Genomic DNA, 18,628 nt, shown 5'->3' with positions numbered 1-18,628 from the left:
CTACTAAATAACACGTATTCAGTACATAAACACTGACTAATTAATTTAAGCTCTTACTCTAAACTTTATAAGCTAGTGCTATGGATCACACAAAGTTCACAACGGTGGCCACAATTCACAACCGTTAAATGAACAGAATTCGGGATATTCTGATCTAAACTTGAGTATTTGAAAAAGTACACCATTTTAGTTGGACATTATTCTAAGCAGTAATTAAATACTAAAATATAAATATTAATTATTAAATAACTGTATCTTTATCTGATATTCTTATTAACTATAGAAATATAAACACGACTAGTATATGTAAACCAAAACTGTTTTTCATTTTAAATCGTGAACAATCGAGGTAAACTAAAGGTCCCAAATAATGGTGGGTCCATAGACTTTGCACTCGTACATCTTCATAGATTTATGGTCCTCAGAACATTGGCAACGGCGAGAACCGCAGACGATGGAACGATGAGCTGTACGAGCTATACGACGACATTGACATATTTCAGCGAATAAAAAGACAGCGGATACGCTGGCTAGGTCATGTTGTCTGAATGGACGAAAACACTCCAGCCCTGAAAGTGTTCGATGCAGTACCCGCCGGAGGAAGCCGAGGAAGGGGAAGGCCTCCACTCCGTTGGAGGGACCAGGTAGAGAGCGACCTGGCTACACTTGGGATCTCCAACTGGCGCCGAACTGTGAAGGAAAGAGACGAGTGGCACGCTCTCATCGATTCGGCTATAACCGGCTAAACGGTTCATCGCCAATCACATACATACATCTTCATAGTGCGACTACATAGAGCTCTTTGTAAGTTTCTTATTACCTTCAGAGAAGTTCGCTGTATCAGTATCTCATTTGGTTTGTTACATATTTGGACATGGCTTCAATTATACTTCAGCCACCGCATTCGACATATCCCCGGTCGGTGACTCGATTGCTTTTGGAAGGAAATTTGCGCAGTGAAATCAAAGCGCTTTTAGATGCCGTATACGGTGACTCTTCTCCTTTTCCTCCAACCGTCAAAGTTTAGTTTAACGACAACTTTGTCACAGGTCGGCTTTGGATGAGCACGCCAGGTGTAACGAAAAAGACTTCCACGAAGAGTAAAATATCAAAATTTCATGATTTAGTCTTGACAGACTGCCAATTAAAGGTGCAAGAGGCCGTACGGAGTCGGGTGCCACGTTTACTTACTCTGGACAACAAGCTCAATCGTGAGATCACAGCAGAATTGAATACAGTTTGAGCGCAATCCGAAGATGTTTCTGGTTTGTTTCGTTTCTGTCGAGGTAGCATGGTTAAACCGGTACACACATGAAACAAGAGATACAGTGGACTTTACCCAAAAAACCTTCTTCAAAAAATGTGGAGACTGTCTTATCGGCAGGAAAAGATCTTGAAATCGCTAGATGTGAGCTAGCTGTAGAAGAACTAAACAGTCACAAGACTTTATTATACCGAATTTGAATTTTGGTATTTCATTTCCGAAAAATAGCCTAAAGACAATATAGTTGAAGTTGACTAATAAATTGAGTTACTGCCTTCATATAAATACGCGCCCTTTCTGATCACAAGCGAATATGTAAAACGGGCTTGTGGAAACTAATTTCATACATCTTCGTGCATAAATAAATGTAATGTTGTAATTACTGTTATAAATAAAGCAACAAGTAGGCAACAAACTGTGCAAGAGCACTCAATATGTGCATGACAAGCAGCATTAAGGTAAATACTTGTATTAAGATTGTTCAAATAACTGTGAGGCATAGATGAGCCGCGCAGAGTAGAGCCCATGCACAATGCGCTTCGGTTCCCATTATGTCTACAGTTGCACTGCAATATCACATTTTCGCACAACGCGCATAGTTCCCAGAGCGCTGCTGCAACAGCTTGCACACGATGCGCAAGAGACAAAAAATATGTAAATATGCGCTGCGCGTTGCACGACACACGAATTGTGATGTAAAGGCAATGCAGGAGTATGTGTGAGGAAGGAAAAAAACAAAAAAAAAATCATAGCCATGATAACAACTAGGAAGAGGGAAAAAACTAGATACGGTTGCGCTCACAGGTAGCCGCAGCGCCAGCGACAGCCACACAATACCCCGCAAATTGTATGCAGAACTACTCAGTAACAAATTCCATCAGTGCAGCTGAGATGCGCGAGCAAACTGTGCGGTGAGCCGTGCAGACATATACCAAACCAGCTTGAAGCGCGTCGCTTTTATTGGACGCGTGCGCGCACATTTATTGCATGCCAACTGTGTTGTGGTGACGCACCGTCGTCTATCCGTCGTAGTCGGCCTTTACTGTCTGCCATTTTTTGCACATTTTTGACGTGATTTGCTTTATGGACTCCTTCCGCTCTTCTACACAGCCAGCCAGCCAGTCAGACAGCCATCCAGCCAAGAACGGTTTAAAAATAGATTAGGAAGCTAAGAACCTTAAAGGCGCGCTCACTGCGAGTGCCAATGGCACGGAGCCAGCCAGAGCCAGCAACCAGTCTTCGCGGGCAAAGTGGCATAGCCAATAAAAGTAAATCGCACCAGCCGATGCTCTGAGTTGGTTGTTTATGACGACGATGGCGGCGGCAGACAGCATAGACTGAGCAGCAGCAGCGTCGTCGGCGGCGGCGGCGCGAACATCAACATTAACAAGTCTGGGCGAGTTCATAGCGCATAGTGAATTTTGACTGCTCGGCGCGTACGGATTGCAATCCATTGCAAATGCTGCGGTGTTCGTGAATTCTAATTGTAAACAAAAATCGCAAACAGTTTTTAGTTTTGAATTTTGAAAATACATCGCATGCACATCTGTGAAATATTATAAAAAATTGTGCACGTGGATCTGTGGGACACTTTATGTGGTACTCGTATTGTGCGCGCAACTTGTTACATAGCTCGTAAGTGGCGACAAAACACAAAAAAGCGGTTTGACAAGACAAGTTCGTATCTTTAATCTTTTGTTTTGTTTTCATTTCAAATATGTACACACTTCTTCTCGGCTAGATTGTTTATGTGGCGATGATAACCAAGGCAACTCGCACGCTATTAAATTAATTGTTACAGTATTTAATTATTGTATGAATTGAAAATCGGAATTATGTTCTGTCGTGAAAAAAGAACGTTTTCCCAGCAATTGGATAACAGTTTTATTTTTTACGGTTAACAGAGTTAATCTATGTATGTGTCAGAGGTTAAAACTATGTATATACTATACTCTGTCTATAGAAATAATGCAATGCTGAAGGATTTATATATATATAGTGAATAATAGAAATACGCTTGTCGAGAGATACCACTGTTAGTGAAAAACTATATTCTGTTGATCAAACTTAGGTTTTGAGGTTAAGAATAAGGTTATTCCGAACATTCATCGGTCGAGTAGAATCATAAACAAGTTCAAAGGACGACTAAACTGAAAAATTGTAAAACACCAATTCTTGGAATAACTGAAACTGGTACAAATTTGACTATACTCTGAGATTTCCGAATTAAAAACAGGACTTGTTTACTTCGTAAAGGAAAATCTGCAAATATTAACGACCGTTACATACTTAAACCTCAAAATAATCCTGGCATAATCTTATTTTTTTATTAATATATAAATATATCTATATAATACAGTTGAACTTCCCTAACTTGAATCCCTATAATCCAAAAAAAAAACTTCGAATTAGAGAGACTTCCGAGTTACGGAAAATAATGTGTATGAAATTTTACTTCTATTGCCAATTCAAGAGTTTGAGTTAGGGAGAACTTCGAGTTATAGAAGTTCGAATTATGGAAGTTCAACTGTATATTTATCTTTGTCGGTTTGCAAATTTATAAATTTCATTTGTGTTCCTCCTTTGTCGTAACAGAATGATCCAGCTATAATGAACACACCGAATAATAGCAAACTCAATGTAATGAACACGAACAGCTGTGTCTCTACATCGGGCAGCCCAATGGACGCATTGCCCAAACAGTTTGTTGCCTCAATGAAAACACTCTTCGACATATTGGACGACCAGCGCACAGGATTTGTGCGATTTTTAGACATTGAGAAAGGTTGGCAAGACGACGGCTGCAAGGGCTTACCACATGGTGTCATTGAGTCGCTTCGTAAGGTTACTCCCACAAGTGGACTTTTGTCGTTTGATCGCTTCTGCGCTGGTCTAAAATTATGTCTGTTACGCAATCAAAGTACAGCGATGAGCAATGGATCTACAGGCGGTAATGATGTACCGGTTCATAATGTCGTCTCTCCAATAAAACCGCCCAGACCACCCTCTGCGCCACTTTTAGATCTTGATAGTAGTGGGCGTGGCACTACAACATGGGTTGGGAACACCACAACTCATACTGTGCGTCCACATAAAATTGTCACTGCACATCGGGCACTCAGTTTGCCACAGCTAAGTCCAGACTGTGAATTGGAAGCGGAATTGCGAAGCACCGATGTTGGTGTTTACAATTCACCACCACCGCCACCGAAACCGCCACGCGCATCCGCTAATACACAGATTGGTGTCTCAAGCTCGACAGTTACACCGCTGGACAAGGCGGAGATACGACATGCTTTACAAAATTGGCAAATGGGAATACTCCTGAACGAAATGGGGACAAATGAGAAACGTAATGCGGGATATATGTACAATCAATTTCCATATCGAGGTTGTGCCGATGGTGGGTCCTCATCTACAACGGATAGCGTTACGGGAAATGTCGGAACCCTACATCCGAAGAAGGGCAATTCAAAACGAAGAGAACCCCGCCGCCATACACTGCAGAATGGCATTGACTATAATATGCTGAAACGCTTAAAACAATTCGAAGAGGAACGCGAAGTATTGTTAACGGGTTTGGATGCGGTGGAGAAGGCTCGTGACTGGTACCTCCAACAAGTAAACAACGTCCAGGAAAAGATTAAATATTTGGGACGAATGGGACACGTTGTGAGTAACTGCATAGTCAAAACTCACATTATTTTATTCGATTAATGTTTATATATATACTTTCGCAGGAACAATGGTCGGAAGTACAGCAGGAACGTCTAGAATTCCAACGTGCTCGTGTATATGAAGTGAATCGAAGTTTAACAGCTCTTGCCGATTGCTGGGAACGTGGAGGATTCCCCTTGCATTTTAACCTTGCTATTAGGCCTCCAGGTAAAACAACGAGTCAACGAAATGTTAATAGTGGAGGACTATTTCAACCAGTAGATCGCCTGCGTCAACAAAATCATAGCCTTACTAATGATGTTAACTTAAAGAGTGACCGAATAGCATTGCTAGAGCGTGAAAAACAATCGCTTATGAGGGAGTTGTACGAATTAAGGCAAAGGGTTGGTTTAGTAGGCAGAGGTTCCGGATTTGTTTCTGTCCTAGGTCAGTCGTCACCTTCATCGTCTGGAGGGCTGGGAGAGGCGGATGTGGTTTTTTAACTTAAAAATAATTTAACTTATTTTGATCTAAATTATATTGATCATATTAATAAAGAATTGGTCAGATGCATATAATGTACATATACACATAACATAAAAAGTTCGCTCATTTTAAACTTGATTATTACTTGCAGCATAAGTTGTATTAAATCACTTCATTATTTATTACATATTACAGAACTATGGTTATTGAGGGTTGGGGAACCGTCTCATATACTTGTTGAGTTGTTTGTAATTCAGGTTTTTGCCAGGTGTTATTATTCCCTGGTTTACGGTTTTCTTTGCTTCGAACTTGGAATCCGCATAGAATTTATAGCATTTTTGGAATTGTTGGATTTCCTTATTGCAGTACTTCTCCACGAACTCATTATCTTTGAGGCACGCGAAGAGGACACCCATCTCCTGTAAACATGCTACATCAGATGAAGAATCTGCCTTGCCGCTCACTCTATTTTTTAACCGCAAAGGCAGAATTTCCTGAAATGGTACTGTGTGTTCTTTCTGCGGCGCACGAGCGTCACGATTTTTATAAGCGAAAACAGCGGTCGGCACACGCATTTCGAAAACCTAAAACAACAAACAATAAAAATTATGTTGGTTAAGAAGATAAGTACCCAAACTACATTCAGAAAAGTGTATTTTTATGTTTAGACTTATCAAATATATACCTTTTTGTATTTATTATATCAGCATGTAGTGTTTTGTAGCTGATTGAGTTTCAATTTATATTTTTTGGTTACATGAACACAGCAATGCTGCCGAGGCGATGTTGAAAACAGCTGACATTTGCTAAATACAGTGAAGTAAAATAAAAAAGTTGTGAGTTCTGCTGAGTTACTTCACAATTACGGTTAATAACATAATTTTCTAATATTGTAAAGCATTTATTGTGATTGTGTTATGGATAAAGAAACAAGCAGCATAGTTATACATGTAAATACATATATATGTATTTTCAAAGTAATATAAACGTAAACAATTTTTTAAACAAATTTAATTTTTCGGGTTAATTTTTTTTTATAATATTTTTTTCCATTTCTTCTGCTCGATTTTTGTGCAAATCAAATTGCTCTCAAGTGCTTATGTTAGAATTTATATAAATGATTTTATTTTTCTTCGAAATACAGAACAGACAGAAAGAAAATGCGTAATAACATTTACTACCTCCACTGTGTTTTAGGTGCTGCCAAAACCATACACTATTTAAGATATGGCAGAACTGCATTCATTCAATAAAACAGACTTGAATGGTTTGACATTACTACGAAAGCGTAGCTTTAAACATATTTGTTTTCATTCTACAGTTATGAAAAATTCGGAAAAATAGTGTAAATATTGAGAAAATAATTAATATAATTAAAAGCGGATATCAATTTAATATGATGAGTAGCGAAACTACAATACCACGACAAATTTCACCTATACCAGATGCTTCCCAGATGGAAGTCGGTTCAGCTTCTGCCGAGGCAGCAGCGTCGTGTGCTTCACCGGAATGTAGCACCGCAGCTTCAACGGAAAGTGTAACTACCGGTAATACCAATAACAAACGACAATTAGCGCGATTCCATCCATATCATGGCGCCAACATTATTTTATGTGAAGACAATACGGTTGCTTATCGCAAAACAAGTTTTGCCGATGCAGTTACGTTTTCAGAGAAACCACTACAACCGGGCGAAATTTTTCTTGTGGAAATTGAGAAAAATGAACGTGGCTGGTCTGGTCACATAAGATTAGGTTTGACACAATTGCTCCCCGATGTGATAGGATCAATGTCGGAAGGCTTGCCACAGTTTGCTTTACCTGATTTGGCTAACTTAGGAACCAGTTGGATTTATCCCGTTTCAAAATTTGAATCTCATTACTTATCTCATCGAAATGGTGCAGGCGGTGGTGTCATCGAAACAAATTCGGTGTTTCAGAATGCTACGGAGCCTGTGTCTGTCATTGAAACGGAGTCAAAATATCGGAGTAAGAATTGCTATTAAATAAGTATGTAGAAAATGGTAAAATGTTAAATATTTACATCTCTATTAGGTAATATATTGGGAGATTCTATTTATGTGCGCACTTCGCGTGGCATGGTTCCAAAACGATTACTGCGCCCAACTGTTGATAATGGCGATGGTAATACAGGTATTTTGCTGACTGACAAGGGGTCACGTATAGGCGTTGTATATGTGCCTACTGAAGCTGATAAAGATAAAGGAGAGATGCACTTTATTATAAATGGAGTTGATCAGGGTCCATGCACAAAGGAAATACCTATGGACAAATCGCCACTTCACGTAGTCATTGATGTTTATGGCACAACGAAACAAATTCGAATTATACAACTTTACGGAAGTAAGCATATATATTTTTCAAAGAGATTTAGTATAAAAAACTAATAATTTTTTTCTATTAATCTCATTTTACTTTTCAGTTGTGTCCCTTCAAAACGCTTGTCGAGATGCAATTCTATTGCACACAAAACGACAAAATATAGAAAAGTTGCCGCTGCCGGAACGACTCAAAAGCTTTCTTCGCCGCAATGACTAGATCCTAAATAGCATATTTCGTTTTAAAATATTATCTAAAACGACAAATGAAAATAGGATGAGGACAGTGTGAAGTGTTGTTAAAAGCTTTTTGTTACGCCAGTCTTTAAGTGTTATGTAAGAATTATTCTCACAAATTAGAAATGTAGAAGATTGGTATATTTTACTGGGATCGCTCTCAAATTCATGTATTTTTTGGTGTGTTGCGAGATTGAGGTGTGAAGATAGGAAGGATGTTGAACATATTGAAAGTTTTGTTTGTTGTTACCAATGATGTGACCTAAACCTATAAAATCCGCCCATATATAAAATGGGCTTAGTTTTAAGAAAAAATATTAACCTACAAGAATATTTATACACAATTATTAATTATCAGTGTAGTAGTTTACGCAATTCTAAGTATTTGTTTAAAGTAAATAAATAATATTAAACTATTTCTTTTCTTTACATAACATATTGTTATTTGCGAACTTTTGAAAGGCAACTTTGCATACATAAAAATATCGCATTCTCTCGCAAACGAATACAAATTATCGCGAACGTTTATTACAATTATATTTTGCTGATTTGTAGGACAGCACGTTACATATATGAATATATATATATATATATAAATATATAATATTTGTTTTCCATTACACAAACAATCGTACTCACATATATATGAATTTATTTTATATATCAAAATATGGCAAAAAATCAATCACAATGTACTAATTAAAAGGTAACTTTTTAATTTTTGAGTAAAATCATATATATTTATAAGACATCACCCTGTATTTATATTTTTTAATTAATTTAATTTCTATTATTTCGTTCAAATAAAGAGCATTTGACGAATCAAAAGTCCAACCGGAAGAGGAAAAAGTTTCATATTATTTTTCTCAATATTAATTACCCCTTTGAATAAAAAATAATTCATTGTTCAGTGCATTAAAATATATTTGTCAAATCGTTGTATGTTCTTTCAGCAGCATAATACATTCCTCAAATAAGTTGTATGTATTTGGTAAGCAACGACACTGAGGTGAATAATAAACAACGGTCATCAGCATTAACATTTTACAATTTATTGTACAAATAGTAATTCGTTATTTTAAATCTAATCTTTTGTTAGGTTAAGAAACGCTTTTGAGTTTTGAAACATCTAATGAATAATAATTAAAGTGATATAATAGCAAAAATATTAACTACTTTTGTTTTGTACGATTGTTAGCTAAAATTTCTTTAAATATTTTCTTCAATTCATCAGCACCGTCTTGATTGGTTTTCTGGTAATTTGGTAGTTCTGACAAACGTTTCAACCAAGCCAACAATTTTGGAAATTTGAACTCATCAATTGGGGCGACATCGTCAACGGAAGTTATTGTTGCAACACAACAAAGGTCGGCAATTGTCAAATCCTCGCCACATACATAGGGGTGTTCTTTTAACATTTCCTCCATGATTTCGTATGTTTTTTGAATATAGGCGATTTTATCCATAGAGCAATCGGTTGAACCGTAATATAAAATCGGTTCGTAGAGAAAACGCAAACGTGCAAATAAATGTCCAGAATCGAAGTGAAGGCGTGCATTCACTTGTGCACGTTTTACCAGATCCTTTGGATACAATTTGTCATCTTCTCCATACTTATCCACCAAGTAACCACAAATGGCATGCGAATCATATACCACGTTTTCTTCGTCAATCAGAGTGGGAATGGTATGTTGTGGGTTCATTTTAATGAAATCGTCCGTTAGATGTTCGCCTTTTAGTAGGTTTACTGGGCTATTGAAACAAAAGTTATTGTTTTAATTAATAAACGAACATATTTTATTAAATTTATTCCTCTTAATGCTTACCGTAACTCCAAATCAAGGCCCAGTAAATTTGCTGTCAATAAAACAGCACGCGATGGCGGGCTAAGTGTAGCATAGTACAAAACTGGTTTTGCCATCGTTAATTTTCTAAAAAAAAATAAATAATTGTATTAAATTAAATAACAATACTAATGATATGAATACATCAATATTACGCTATTTACGAATAATAGATACATATTTAGTAATAAAAAATAAGTAAATTTACGAATTTGACGACTTACTTAAATTTGTAACGGATGACCGTTATTAAGGTGTACTTATATAAGATCAACCGCACACTAACTCATTATTTAACTACATTTAAAACAATGTGAAACAGTCAATTTAAAACAAATTGAACATTTGAAAGCTCTCGTGCATGCAAACTTTTTATATGTAACCACGAATGTAAACATATTAGAATACAATCATATAAATACATATATACATATGTATATGTAGTCATATTACACCTATGATAAACAGTGAGGTAGGTGTGCACGAGTGTATTCATTTTACAATGGAATAAATACTATAATTTCGCACAAAGCATTTACTTTGGCTGACATATTGTTCTTCCTAAACATTCAAACATTCACATGAACTACAGATAAAAATATTGTATATAACAAGTTGGAGCAATCAAATGCATAACTAATCTCCCATCAAATTATAGCAATGCACATTTCCTTTTGTTTTCTAAGTTCATTTTAGTCACCTATTCATTTCACTTTGTTCTACAATAATCAACCGAATTCAAAGAGTGAAAGAAAAACAAAAAACTGTGGAAAATTTTGATTAATTAATAGTTTAAGTACTTACTCTCTGCTTGAACAAATCACTGAGCTAACTACGTTTTGCGATGATCTTCACTAAATGAGCGCACTGAAGAGACTGAACTTCCATAAACTCAGTTGTCTGTTTTTCTGTTACGGCTAAACCCAGACATATAAAGTAATATCGCTGAGAGTGATCAAAATATTATTACTGATATACATTCATTCAAATAACATACAGATGCATATATGCGAATAAGGTGCTGATAGAAACTCAACCGGCGTAGAACGTTAACGTTATGTCATCGAAAACAAAAAAACAATAATAATAATAAAAGCTTTGTACCATTAATATTAGATTTATATTATTAAAGTGTCATGTATAGAAATATATAATAATTGCAATAGTATTTATTACCTACTCCCAATTGTTATCACTGAACTTATAAATATAAAATACACATTTTTTTGTTATATGAAATTTTAATTTGTTTATTTGTATAGTTATGTTGTACAACAAAAAAAAGTATGCAAAATTTTTGAACAGAATGAAAAATAATATTCGTCTTATATAATATTCTTATTTTACTTAATAATTACGTGTATAGGGTTTCGGACATACAAACACTTTCCGTTAGGCTCTTTCATGGACTCTAATGCAATTTTTCAGAGCTTACAATGTCATTTGTTTACTTGCACAATACTATATTTTGTTTAGAGTATTCATCAATCGGCCTGAGATATGTTTTGTGCCGCACTAATTAAAGTATCGTGGATATCTTTAGCTGATTGCACATGTACGCGCACAATGTTGAGATAAGTAGAGTATGTCATAGGGCCACCGGAATTGTCTTGCATGTATGGTTCCATACGAGCTGGCGTCACTGCACTCGGCAAATAGTGTTGTGCAGATGATAACTGTTGCATACATTGAATAGCTGTTTTTAAATGTAACTCGATTTGATCGCAATAAGCATAAAAGTCTTCGAGATGTTTTTCAAATCGCCCAGCATGTGATGCTGTGTCGCGTTTAAGATTATCTGCTAAATTGTGTTCTTGCAATGAAAAGGCTCCAGTACGTAAAGTAAGAAAAAGCGACTCGCGTAAAGGTGAGAGTAAACTCTTGACCTTTAGGATATTATCCATTTTTTCAGCTTGCTGTTGTTGTTGCTGCTGCTGCTGTTGCTGTTGTTGTGCAGCATTCGATACTTGCGCTTGCATTTGACCCTGCATCTGTTGCTGGGGAGAAGCTTGCATCATGGAAACTGGCGAAACCCCAGGCTGCATCATTTGATTTGGCCCACCGACTTGTGAAATGTTCATCTGCTGCATGTTGTGCATATTCATGTTGGGATTCATAGTTTACTTTCCAAATTGTCTCCCTTCAAATAAAATATTATATTTTTTTGTTACGACTTGTCCACAAACTTTATTAATTGTATACAATTGATTATCATCTGTTTTGTGAATTTGTTATACTAAGGATGGAAGAATAAATGGAGTAGTGTAATAAAAATGTAACCGATTTCTTATCGGTTATCGATTTTGTACCCTCCGTTGTACATACTGCGTATAAAAAGGAGTTCAAAGTTAAATGAACGAATTTTATAGTTAAATTATATATTTTTTGCTGGGAATTTTGTATTCATTCTCATTTTTCAATTAAACAATTGTGTTCATGTCAATTTCTTCAAACACATCATGCAATACAGAAGTTCCAAAATGTTTCGCTGTTTATTGCTTACCTTTTAATATAATTGGCTGTGCAGACATGTTAGTATGTCCTCGATTGATTGTTTTGGTTTTGTAGCGCGATTTGAATTTGTGTGTGGTTGAAATATATTTAATAATTTGGTACAATTATATTATAATTAATAAATTTGAAAGTACTAAACTTAAATGGGTGACTTTCTTCAGTCTGAACTAGAAAAGGCTCAGCAATGCCTCTTAGAAACTTATGAATTGGCTGCATCTTATGGGGATAATGGTAATCTGTTTAGTTGTCGAAAAAATGTAAATTGTATATAATAATGTAGTACTTTATAGAGGAAAAGGATACAAGCAAATATTTGCAGTTGATGGAGGAAATATGCCAAATTAGAGAAGTCGCAATTCGTAACGAAGACGCTTTGAAAGTGGCCATGGAAGAACGCAGCGTCGCAGCTTTTGAGTCGGCTTTTCGGGGGGCAGTAAATCGAGCTGAGAAAAAATTTCAAGCTAAAAAAACTCGAGAATATAAAAAATTTGCTAATCGTTTGGAGGAAGCATCCAGAAGTGCCAGTAGTGATACTATACCATCAAACAAAACTAAAGACGGCGCTTTAGTAGAAATGGACATGCAAGTGAACATATACGATCCCATAACAAAAAAACGAATGGTAGATCCTGTGAAAAATACAATCTGTGGACATATATATGAGATGAAGAGTATACAAGACGCAATACAAATTAAACCAAGACTTCGGTATAAAATATAATCCGTTTACGATATGATATATACGAACCAAATTTATTTTTATATTTCAGCTGCCCTGTTGCTGGCTGTGGAAATAATCAGTATATCAACATGTCGCATTTAAAACCGGACAATGGACTAAAATTACATCTACAACGTATAGCTGAGGGTGAAAACAACAACGATAGCGACGACTGATTCACTTTAATTCACTTGTTATTGCCAAATAGAATAAGAAAACATCTTCAGAAATTCGTTCGTGTTTGTTGTATTTTTCCACATAAATAAAATAAAAATTACACTTCTATACTTAAAGAAGACGGAGACGACAATTTGGCGCACCACATTGACAGTATAATACTTTTCCGGGCACAACGCCAACTTCATAATTATAATTCCAAGTTAGTTCCGTACCAGCCCGAATATTAGTGGAGGAGAAGAATGCTACCCAAGGGAATCTCAAATCATGGGTATCGACAAAAACGTTTTGTACGAAAAGATTGGGAGAACATGAGTGCTGTAAATAGAGCATAGGTCACATCAAGTGTTTGCAATAAGTTTGATGAAATTGTAGTTACATTAAAATAGCGTCCCAGATTTCCTATGGTTTTTGCGTCCATAACATAGCAGGCCTCATCCTTTCCAAATAGGGCTCGTATAGATCTAAAGTAATTGCATATATTAATATTATCGCATATAATTGGCCTAATAAAATATATTAAAGCTAAAATCTTACGATTCTCGTGTGGAGTCTTCATTCATGTCCGCGTTGGGATTAAAGTTAATTACTTGACGTTCCTGTGAATCTTCGTCCGTGTTTTGAGTCGAACTGCTACGTGTGAGTTTTTGTGCCTTATTTTTAGCACGTGTTAAAAACGATTTACTTGGTGTGAACTCGTCATCGTCTTCTGGATCTGGTGCATATGTATCCTAATTATATATGAATATAAAATAGTGACGTTTGATGAGTAAACATTATTATGTTTATATACAAACCTCCTCTTCCTCGATCTCTGGCGGTTCAACATCCGATTCGTACCCTTCTTTTATTTGTTCTGCTACCTCTATATAATCTAATTCTGCGAAGTATTCGTCACCAGCATCTAGACCGCCCTGTCGAAATTAACATTGATACAATTTTTCTATATTCTAGTTGTTTAAGCAGGTTATCTTACTTCATTTGCTTTTGCTTCCGTTAGCAAGTGACCAGCATATATGCACACAAAGCTGCCTCTGGGTACATCGTTTATGCAACGTAAGCCCCAACCACGGTTTGATGTTTTGAATACCTGCAGTTTCATTGCTAAAGATTGTTGTGCTACACGGTTTAAGCAATTTGCTTTGCATTTACACCTAAATAGAATTAGAATACATAAATATGACTTTGTGACTCTTCATGTGTGAAGAAATAAGAGAGTACTGACCTTGAGTTACATTCGTAGATTCCTGTTGGAACGTGCTCATATAAGCGCTTATATTGATAACCGATTTCTGCCACTGGCGTATTTGGGTTGCCATACTTGGCGCCCGCATAAGTGAGTTGCCAACACGAACATTTTTCTTTATCCTGCAAAGAGAATCGTTTAACGATTAATTTCTTATGAATTACAGCCTAATTTAATTTAGCTACCCACCGAGCAGTCTCCGTCGCAATCACAACCAACTAAAAATTCAGGATCAAGATTGAGATTGACACCATCCGTCGGTATACGTTGGGCGGCGTATTTACACTCCGGCGGCAATGTATTATCGTAATAATTCACTAAGGGTATTGCCATTTTTTCTTGGCCCAAAGATATATCGCGCTTTTGTACAATAGCCGATTCGATTACATATTCGGCCAAACAGCTGGTCTCATGGTGGAAGTCGAAATTATCAACATTAAGTGCGTTATCTGTTGCACGGAGGTAACGACGCACCTCCTCCATGTTACGCATGATTTTACCACACGGTCCACGGTAGGACACTATTTTTTTGTTCTTTAAACGCATTATAGGTCGCTCCCAACCAGAGAGCAATGGCTTAGACAATGGGCTGTATGCGCTAAGATTATGCGGAATTTTGAATAAACACGATGAGGAACATTTATGTGGGCGATATGTTAATGGTGGCAAATCTCGTTTAGCCGTATAGTAGACAACCTAAAAACAGAAATCATAGAATATGATTGTGTCACATATACAACAGTGCAGCTTACTTTTCCTTTCGGCTTGTTTTCATCTTCAAGATAGATCGTGGAGTTGTTCAAATGGCGCACTGTGGGTAATGACGACGTATGAGATGGCGTATTACTTGATGTTGTTGATTCTGTTGATAAGCGGCTTACACTCTTTTTAGCAACAGCACGTGGCTCGGTGCTAGACACACGTTCATGTTCACGTTCGCGCTCCTTTACTTGCTCCTGTTGCGCTGTAGTTGCCTCCTCATCAGCAGTGTAACGTATAAATGGTTCAGTGCGCTAATACAAAAACACATTAAGCATTAAACAGTCTGCGAAGCGTTGCTAAATCACAGTAATATATTTACCCTGGCCAGTCGTGGTAAAGGAAGCGTATCCTTTTGTAAAGTTTTCTGGTACTCCTTAAAAACTGGTCCCAAACGTAGTGATCCTCTATAGATCCACTCCGTATGACTTTTTGGTCCCTCAAATTGCATTTGTATTAAGCTGCAATCAATGTCTACAACTCGTGCATAAATCCACTTGCCATTTGACTCTGTGGTCATGCTTTGTCCTTTCTGTGTCTGCACCATCGGCCGGTTGATTGAGTATTGTGTAAGATATTTTTGAATAAATTCTCGAGATGCCGGATGTACGTCCTCCCACACATATTCAGAAACATTACACACCAAACGAACATCTTTGTGCGAAACATATTGGGTGTAACCATCATCGTAGAATATTAAATATCTGAAAAAAAAAATAAATTTTAAATCCATAAATAATAAACATAAATATTTGCAGAAAATACCGATATTTGTTGTTCGGCTTTAAAGGTTCGGCAATAATTCCTGGATAAAAAGCACTCTGTATCATCATCTTTTCTTTGCCACGCGACAAGGAAGTGGCATCGAAGTAAGCAATTACACGAGATCCTTCAGAGCAAAAAGTTCATTCGCAAGGGTTTACGAGTATATTGTGTAATATTTACCTATTGGAAGACGGACTTTGGGGGGATCGTAGTAGGCTAAATGCTTCGCCGAGACAGTTTTCACCATCTGATAGTGCAGTTTTAAAAATTTAACTTTATAATTCGGCACCTTTGAAAGCGATCCCAAAAGTGAATTTGATTCCACTTGCTCAATCACTTTACAAGGCACCCAACTGGCTATTGCCTTATTCTTTACCGCATAATAAACCTGGTTAATTTCGATAGGCAGACGTAATACTTCCCCCATTGGCGGGCAAGCCTAAGAAACAAGCATAATTATTAAAATTAGTCAGAACTAAATAGAATAAATTACAACTTACTGTGACCTCAGGGAACGTATATGGTAAGTTAGTATTCAAATCTAATGGTTGGAATTGACGCAATCTTATTTTCGGACATTGGTAAAGTGTGCTGTACATCTGATCGGCCTTTTTCTGTAATGACCGGAGTAATTCATCATTTAGGTTAGACTCCTCTTCCAGTCTACGGGCACGTGTCTCCAAAATTGTCTTCGACCAAGTTAACTGATTTTGTATTTCCAAATTTTCAAGCACTTTTTTAATGGAGCTTTCAAGTTCGGCTTCTATTAGATCTAAATTCGCTTGGGAAAATGATCCTTTTGCTAAACAAAAAGATAGTAATCAGCAGTAAATGCAGCGAGTTATTTGTTTATTGCAATTAAATTTATTATATTTTTATTTAACTATTTACACACCTGTTTGAATTTCTTGCGTTGTAGACGTTTCTTCATCATCGTCACTGCTATCTGTAATTTCCACAAACTCAGGGCCTTGAATATTAATATTTTTCAAAAGTAAAGGCTGTTTAGCTTTTAATAAACCACAGTACTCCTAGAAAATGTTTTAACGCAATTTAATATTTTTCCCACAAACAAACAATTTACTTACCTCGTATGTGTCAAGCGCACAGTCATAACATTCTGCGCACACATATTGCTTTTGGCTTCGTCTCTTCTTTACTTTAAAGTGGCTCAAAGCGAATTGGGGTACTATGAAAAACTGTTTGTGGTTTCTAGGACAATCGTGATTGATACACTCCTGATTGTAAAATACTTCAATCTGTTCTATATCGGCTGATTGGCGTGCCTCTGGTGGTAATTCAGTTTCCTTTAATAAATCTGGTTCTGCAACTGATTCTTTATTTAATGTGTTCTCTACACTTGTGCTCTCTTCAACGTTATCTTTAAGGACCCTGTTATCACTATTTTCGTGAGGTAATGCATCAACATCTTTTTTAAGGGTAGGCGGAGTGGATTTCTGATCAATTACTTTTTCTTTCTGTGCCTCTTCTTGCGGATTTTCATCTTCATCATCATCGTCTATTTCGATTACAGGAATATAAGAAGCACTCCTTGTTTCCGTTATTTCCACATCTGGATCGTCATCAATTTTTGCTTCTTCATTGTCATCATCTATTTCAATGATATTTCCAGGTGCACACTGGTTGTGATCAATTGACAAATTTTCATTTTGGTTTGAGTTGCTGCTGCTCTTTTCTATAGTTGCCTCATTAGATCCAATTGCGGCTGCTGGCTGAACGTCTCCCTCTTTAAATTCATTTTCGACTCTCTTTTCATGTTCGGAGTTATTAACTTCGTAAGAAGTTAAAGGGACTTCTACGTTTGTTTCATTTGGCGAAGGAGGTTTTTCGTCAATTACAAGTGGTGATTCTTGACTATCCTCGTTATCTTCAAGCACAGCATTGGGACTACCAGATATTGGTAAACTATGAGTGTCTACTTCCATAGGTTCCATTCGATCATCACACTTTACTTTAAGCGATTCACTTAATGAAGCTTCTAATACTTTTTCTGAATCTAACTGTTTATCGTTTGTTTCCATAGAAGGTGAAATGCCAATTAAATGATCAGCTAGCCTATTTTCTTTTTCCACACGAACAATTTCATTATTTTTTGATGCTCCATCTGTTTCTTCCGTTATTTCTGTTACATCCATATCTCCACCCTTCTCAGAACAAGTAGCAGCATGTTCGCTTGATCCTTCTATTTCCAATTTTTGTATGTTTTGGTCTTGTGTATTATATTCTATAGCTTTATCACTTACTCCTTTACTAAGATCGTTTATATTTTCAATTGAATTACACTCATTTTTATGAATGATTTCGTCCATTTCCACATGTAGATTTTCAACATTTTTTTCAATGGCTATTTTATTTTCAGTCACATCTTCTAATAGGGCATCATTTATTCCAGATTTTCCAAGTTCTGGTTCTCTATATTCAGACATTTTTAGCGTCTTTTTGTGTTTTTAATTTGAGTATTTCACTTTTGAAATATTTTTAAATTGTATTATTAGCAAAACCAAGTTCAGGGAAAAATAAAAGCGGTGTAAACAAATGTTATCAAAGCGTTGCCACATAACTCCGTAGTAAAGGTAGCTAAAGTGTTATATACACCGTC

At 36.5% G+C, this 18,628-nt stretch overlaps 7 protein-coding genes across 10 annotated transcripts; 3 read left to right on the top strand and 4 right to left on the bottom strand.

Annotated features, from left to right (window-relative positions):
* Positions 1-2,219: 2,219 nt before the first annotated feature.
* LOC105221213 (suppressor APC domain-containing protein 2) lies at positions 2,220-5,699 on the top strand. Of its 3 annotated transcripts, none has more exons than XM_011197997.3 (3): positions 2,220-2,899; positions 3,860-4,936; positions 5,005-5,699. In XM_011197997.3, exons 2-3 carry the CDS (start codon positions 3,875-3,877, stop codon positions 5,422-5,424), a joined length of 1,482 nt encoding a protein of 493 aa, XP_011196299.2. In that variant the 5' UTR covers positions 2,220-2,899; positions 3,860-3,874; the 3' UTR covers positions 5,425-5,699. The 3 variants fall into 3 exon arrangements, with proteins under 3 accessions (XP_011196299.2, XP_011196298.2, XP_054090136.1); XM_011197996.3 differs by having other exon boundaries at positions 2,223-2,941; XM_054234161.1 differs by lacking the exon at positions 2,220-2,899 and adding an exon at positions 3,037-3,179.
* Positions 5,531-6,239, bottom strand: LOC105221212 (coiled-coil-helix-coiled-coil-helix domain-containing protein 1). Its single transcript, XM_011197995.3, has 2 exons — positions 6,093-6,239; positions 5,531-5,991 (listed from the first exon to the last, which is right to left on the bottom strand). The coding sequence occupies exon 2, from the start codon at positions 5,980-5,982 to the stop codon at positions 5,611-5,613; it is 372 nt and encodes a 123-aa protein (XP_011196297.1). The 5' UTR covers positions 5,983-5,991; positions 6,093-6,239; the 3' UTR covers positions 5,531-5,610.
* A 398-nt stretch (positions 6,240-6,637) lies between these two features.
* Positions 6,638-8,092, top strand: LOC105221211 (neuralized-like protein 2). The gene is made up of 3 exons (XM_011197993.3): positions 6,638-7,395; positions 7,462-7,770; positions 7,850-8,092. The coding sequence occupies exons 1-3, from the start codon at positions 6,804-6,806 to the stop codon at positions 7,963-7,965; spliced, it is 1,017 nt and encodes a 338-aa protein (XP_011196295.1). The 5' UTR covers positions 6,638-6,803; the 3' UTR covers positions 7,966-8,092.
* A 920-nt stretch (positions 8,093-9,012) lies between these two features.
* On the bottom strand, positions 9,013-10,771 carry LOC105221210 (glutathione S-transferase 1). 2 transcript variants are annotated; one of them, XM_011197991.3, is made up of 3 exons: positions 10,631-10,771; positions 9,809-9,913; positions 9,013-9,734 (listed from the first exon to the last, which is right to left on the bottom strand). In XM_011197991.3, the coding sequence occupies exons 2-3, from the start codon at positions 9,901-9,903 to the stop codon at positions 9,155-9,157; spliced, it is 675 nt and encodes a 224-aa protein (XP_011196293.2). In that variant the 5' UTR covers positions 9,904-9,913; positions 10,631-10,771; the 3' UTR covers positions 9,013-9,154. The 2 variants fall into 2 exon arrangements, with proteins under 2 accessions (XP_011196293.2, XP_011196294.2); XM_011197992.3 differs by lacking the exon at positions 10,631-10,771 and adding an exon at positions 10,051-10,177.
* LOC105221208 (mediator of RNA polymerase II transcription subunit 29) lies at positions 10,631-12,078 on the bottom strand. Its single transcript, XM_011197990.3, has one exon. It carries the CDS (start codon positions 11,941-11,943, stop codon positions 11,311-11,313), a length of 633 nt encoding a protein of 210 aa, XP_011196292.1. The 5' UTR covers positions 11,944-12,078; the 3' UTR covers positions 10,631-11,310.
* Positions 12,079-12,357: 279 nt separating this feature from the next.
* Positions 12,358-13,371, top strand: LOC105221206 (E3 SUMO-protein ligase NSE2). The gene is made up of 3 exons (XM_011197987.3): positions 12,358-12,571; positions 12,631-13,048; positions 13,111-13,371. Exons 1-3 carry the CDS (start codon positions 12,484-12,486, stop codon positions 13,235-13,237), a joined length of 633 nt encoding a protein of 210 aa, XP_011196289.2. The 5' UTR covers positions 12,358-12,483; the 3' UTR covers positions 13,238-13,371.
* LOC105221207 (histone-lysine N-methyltransferase eggless) lies at positions 13,123-18,571 on the bottom strand. Its single transcript, XM_011197988.3, has 14 exons — positions 17,097-18,571; positions 16,904-17,039; positions 16,509-16,810; positions 16,189-16,447; positions 16,009-16,132; positions 15,566-15,947; positions 15,237-15,497; positions 14,674-15,180; positions 14,464-14,606; positions 14,215-14,392; positions 14,036-14,152; positions 13,776-13,969; positions 13,618-13,702; positions 13,123-13,556 (listed from the first exon to the last, which is right to left on the bottom strand). The coding sequence occupies exons 1-14, from the start codon at positions 18,453-18,455 to the stop codon at positions 13,350-13,352; spliced, it is 4,254 nt and encodes a 1,417-aa protein (XP_011196290.2). The 5' UTR covers positions 18,456-18,571; the 3' UTR covers positions 13,123-13,349.
* Between the last annotated feature and the right edge of the window lie 57 nt (positions 18,572-18,628).

Source organism: Zeugodacus cucurbitae, chromosome 6, assembly GCF_028554725.1.
Source record: "Zeugodacus cucurbitae isolate PBARC_wt_2022May chromosome 6, idZeuCucr1.2, whole genome shotgun sequence".
Classification (NCBI taxonomy): domain Eukaryota; kingdom Metazoa; phylum Arthropoda; class Insecta; order Diptera; family Tephritidae; genus Zeugodacus; species Zeugodacus cucurbitae.
Note: the sequence above shows the minus strand (reverse complement) of the source record. Positions and strands in the feature narration are given on the sequence as shown.

Coding starts and splice junctions, on each gene's coding strand:
- LOC105221211 (XM_011197993.3), top strand. CDS start 6,804: ATGATGAGTAGCGAAACTACAATACCACGACAAATTTCACCTATACCA. Junction 7,396..7,461: donor AACGGAGTCAAAATATCGGA/GTAAGAATTGCT, acceptor CATCTCTATTAG/GTAATATATTGGGAGATTCT. Junction 7,771..7,849: donor AATTATACAACTTTACGGAA/GTAAGCATATAT, acceptor TTTACTTTTCAG/TTGTGTCCCTTCAAAACGCT.
- LOC105221208 (XM_011197990.3), bottom strand. CDS start 11,943: ATGAATCCCAACATGAATATGCACAACATGCAGCAGATGAACATTTCA.
- LOC105221210 (XM_011197991.3), bottom strand. CDS start 9,903: ATGGCAAAACCAGTTTTGTACTATGCTACACTTAGCCCGCCATCGCGT. Junction 9,735..9,808: donor GGCCTTGATTTGGAGTTACG/GTAAGCATTAAG, acceptor TTGTTTCAATAG/CCCAGTAAACCTACTAAAAG.
- LOC105221206 (XM_011197987.3), top strand. CDS start 12,484: ATGGGTGACTTTCTTCAGTCTGAACTAGAAAAGGCTCAGCAATGCCTC. Junction 12,572..12,630: donor TGCATCTTATGGGGATAATG/GTAATCTGTTTA, acceptor AGTACTTTATAG/AGGAAAAGGATACAAGCAAA. Junction 13,049..13,110: donor CAAATTAAACCAAGACTTCG/GTATAAAATATA, acceptor TTTATATTTCAG/CTGCCCTGTTGCTGGCTGTG.
- LOC105221207 (XM_011197988.3), bottom strand. CDS start 18,455: ATGTCTGAATATAGAGAACCAGAACTTGGAAAATCTGGAATAAATGAT. Junction 16,811..16,903: donor AACGCAAGAAATTCAAACAG/GTGTGTAAATAG, acceptor CTTTTTGTTTAG/CAAAAGGATCATTTTCCCAA. Junction 15,948..16,008: donor AAGCCGAACAACAAATATCG/GTATTTTCTGCA, acceptor TTTTTTTTTCAG/ATATTTAATATTCTACGATG.
- LOC105221213 (XM_011197997.3), top strand. CDS start 3,875: ATGAACACACCGAATAATAGCAAACTCAATGTAATGAACACGAACAGC. Junction 4,937..5,004: donor TGGGACGAATGGGACACGTT/GTGAGTAACTGC, acceptor ATACTTTCGCAG/GAACAATGGTCGGAAGTACA.
- LOC105221212 (XM_011197995.3), bottom strand. CDS start 5,982: ATGCGTGTGCCGACCGCTGTTTTCGCTTATAAAAATCGTGACGCTCGT.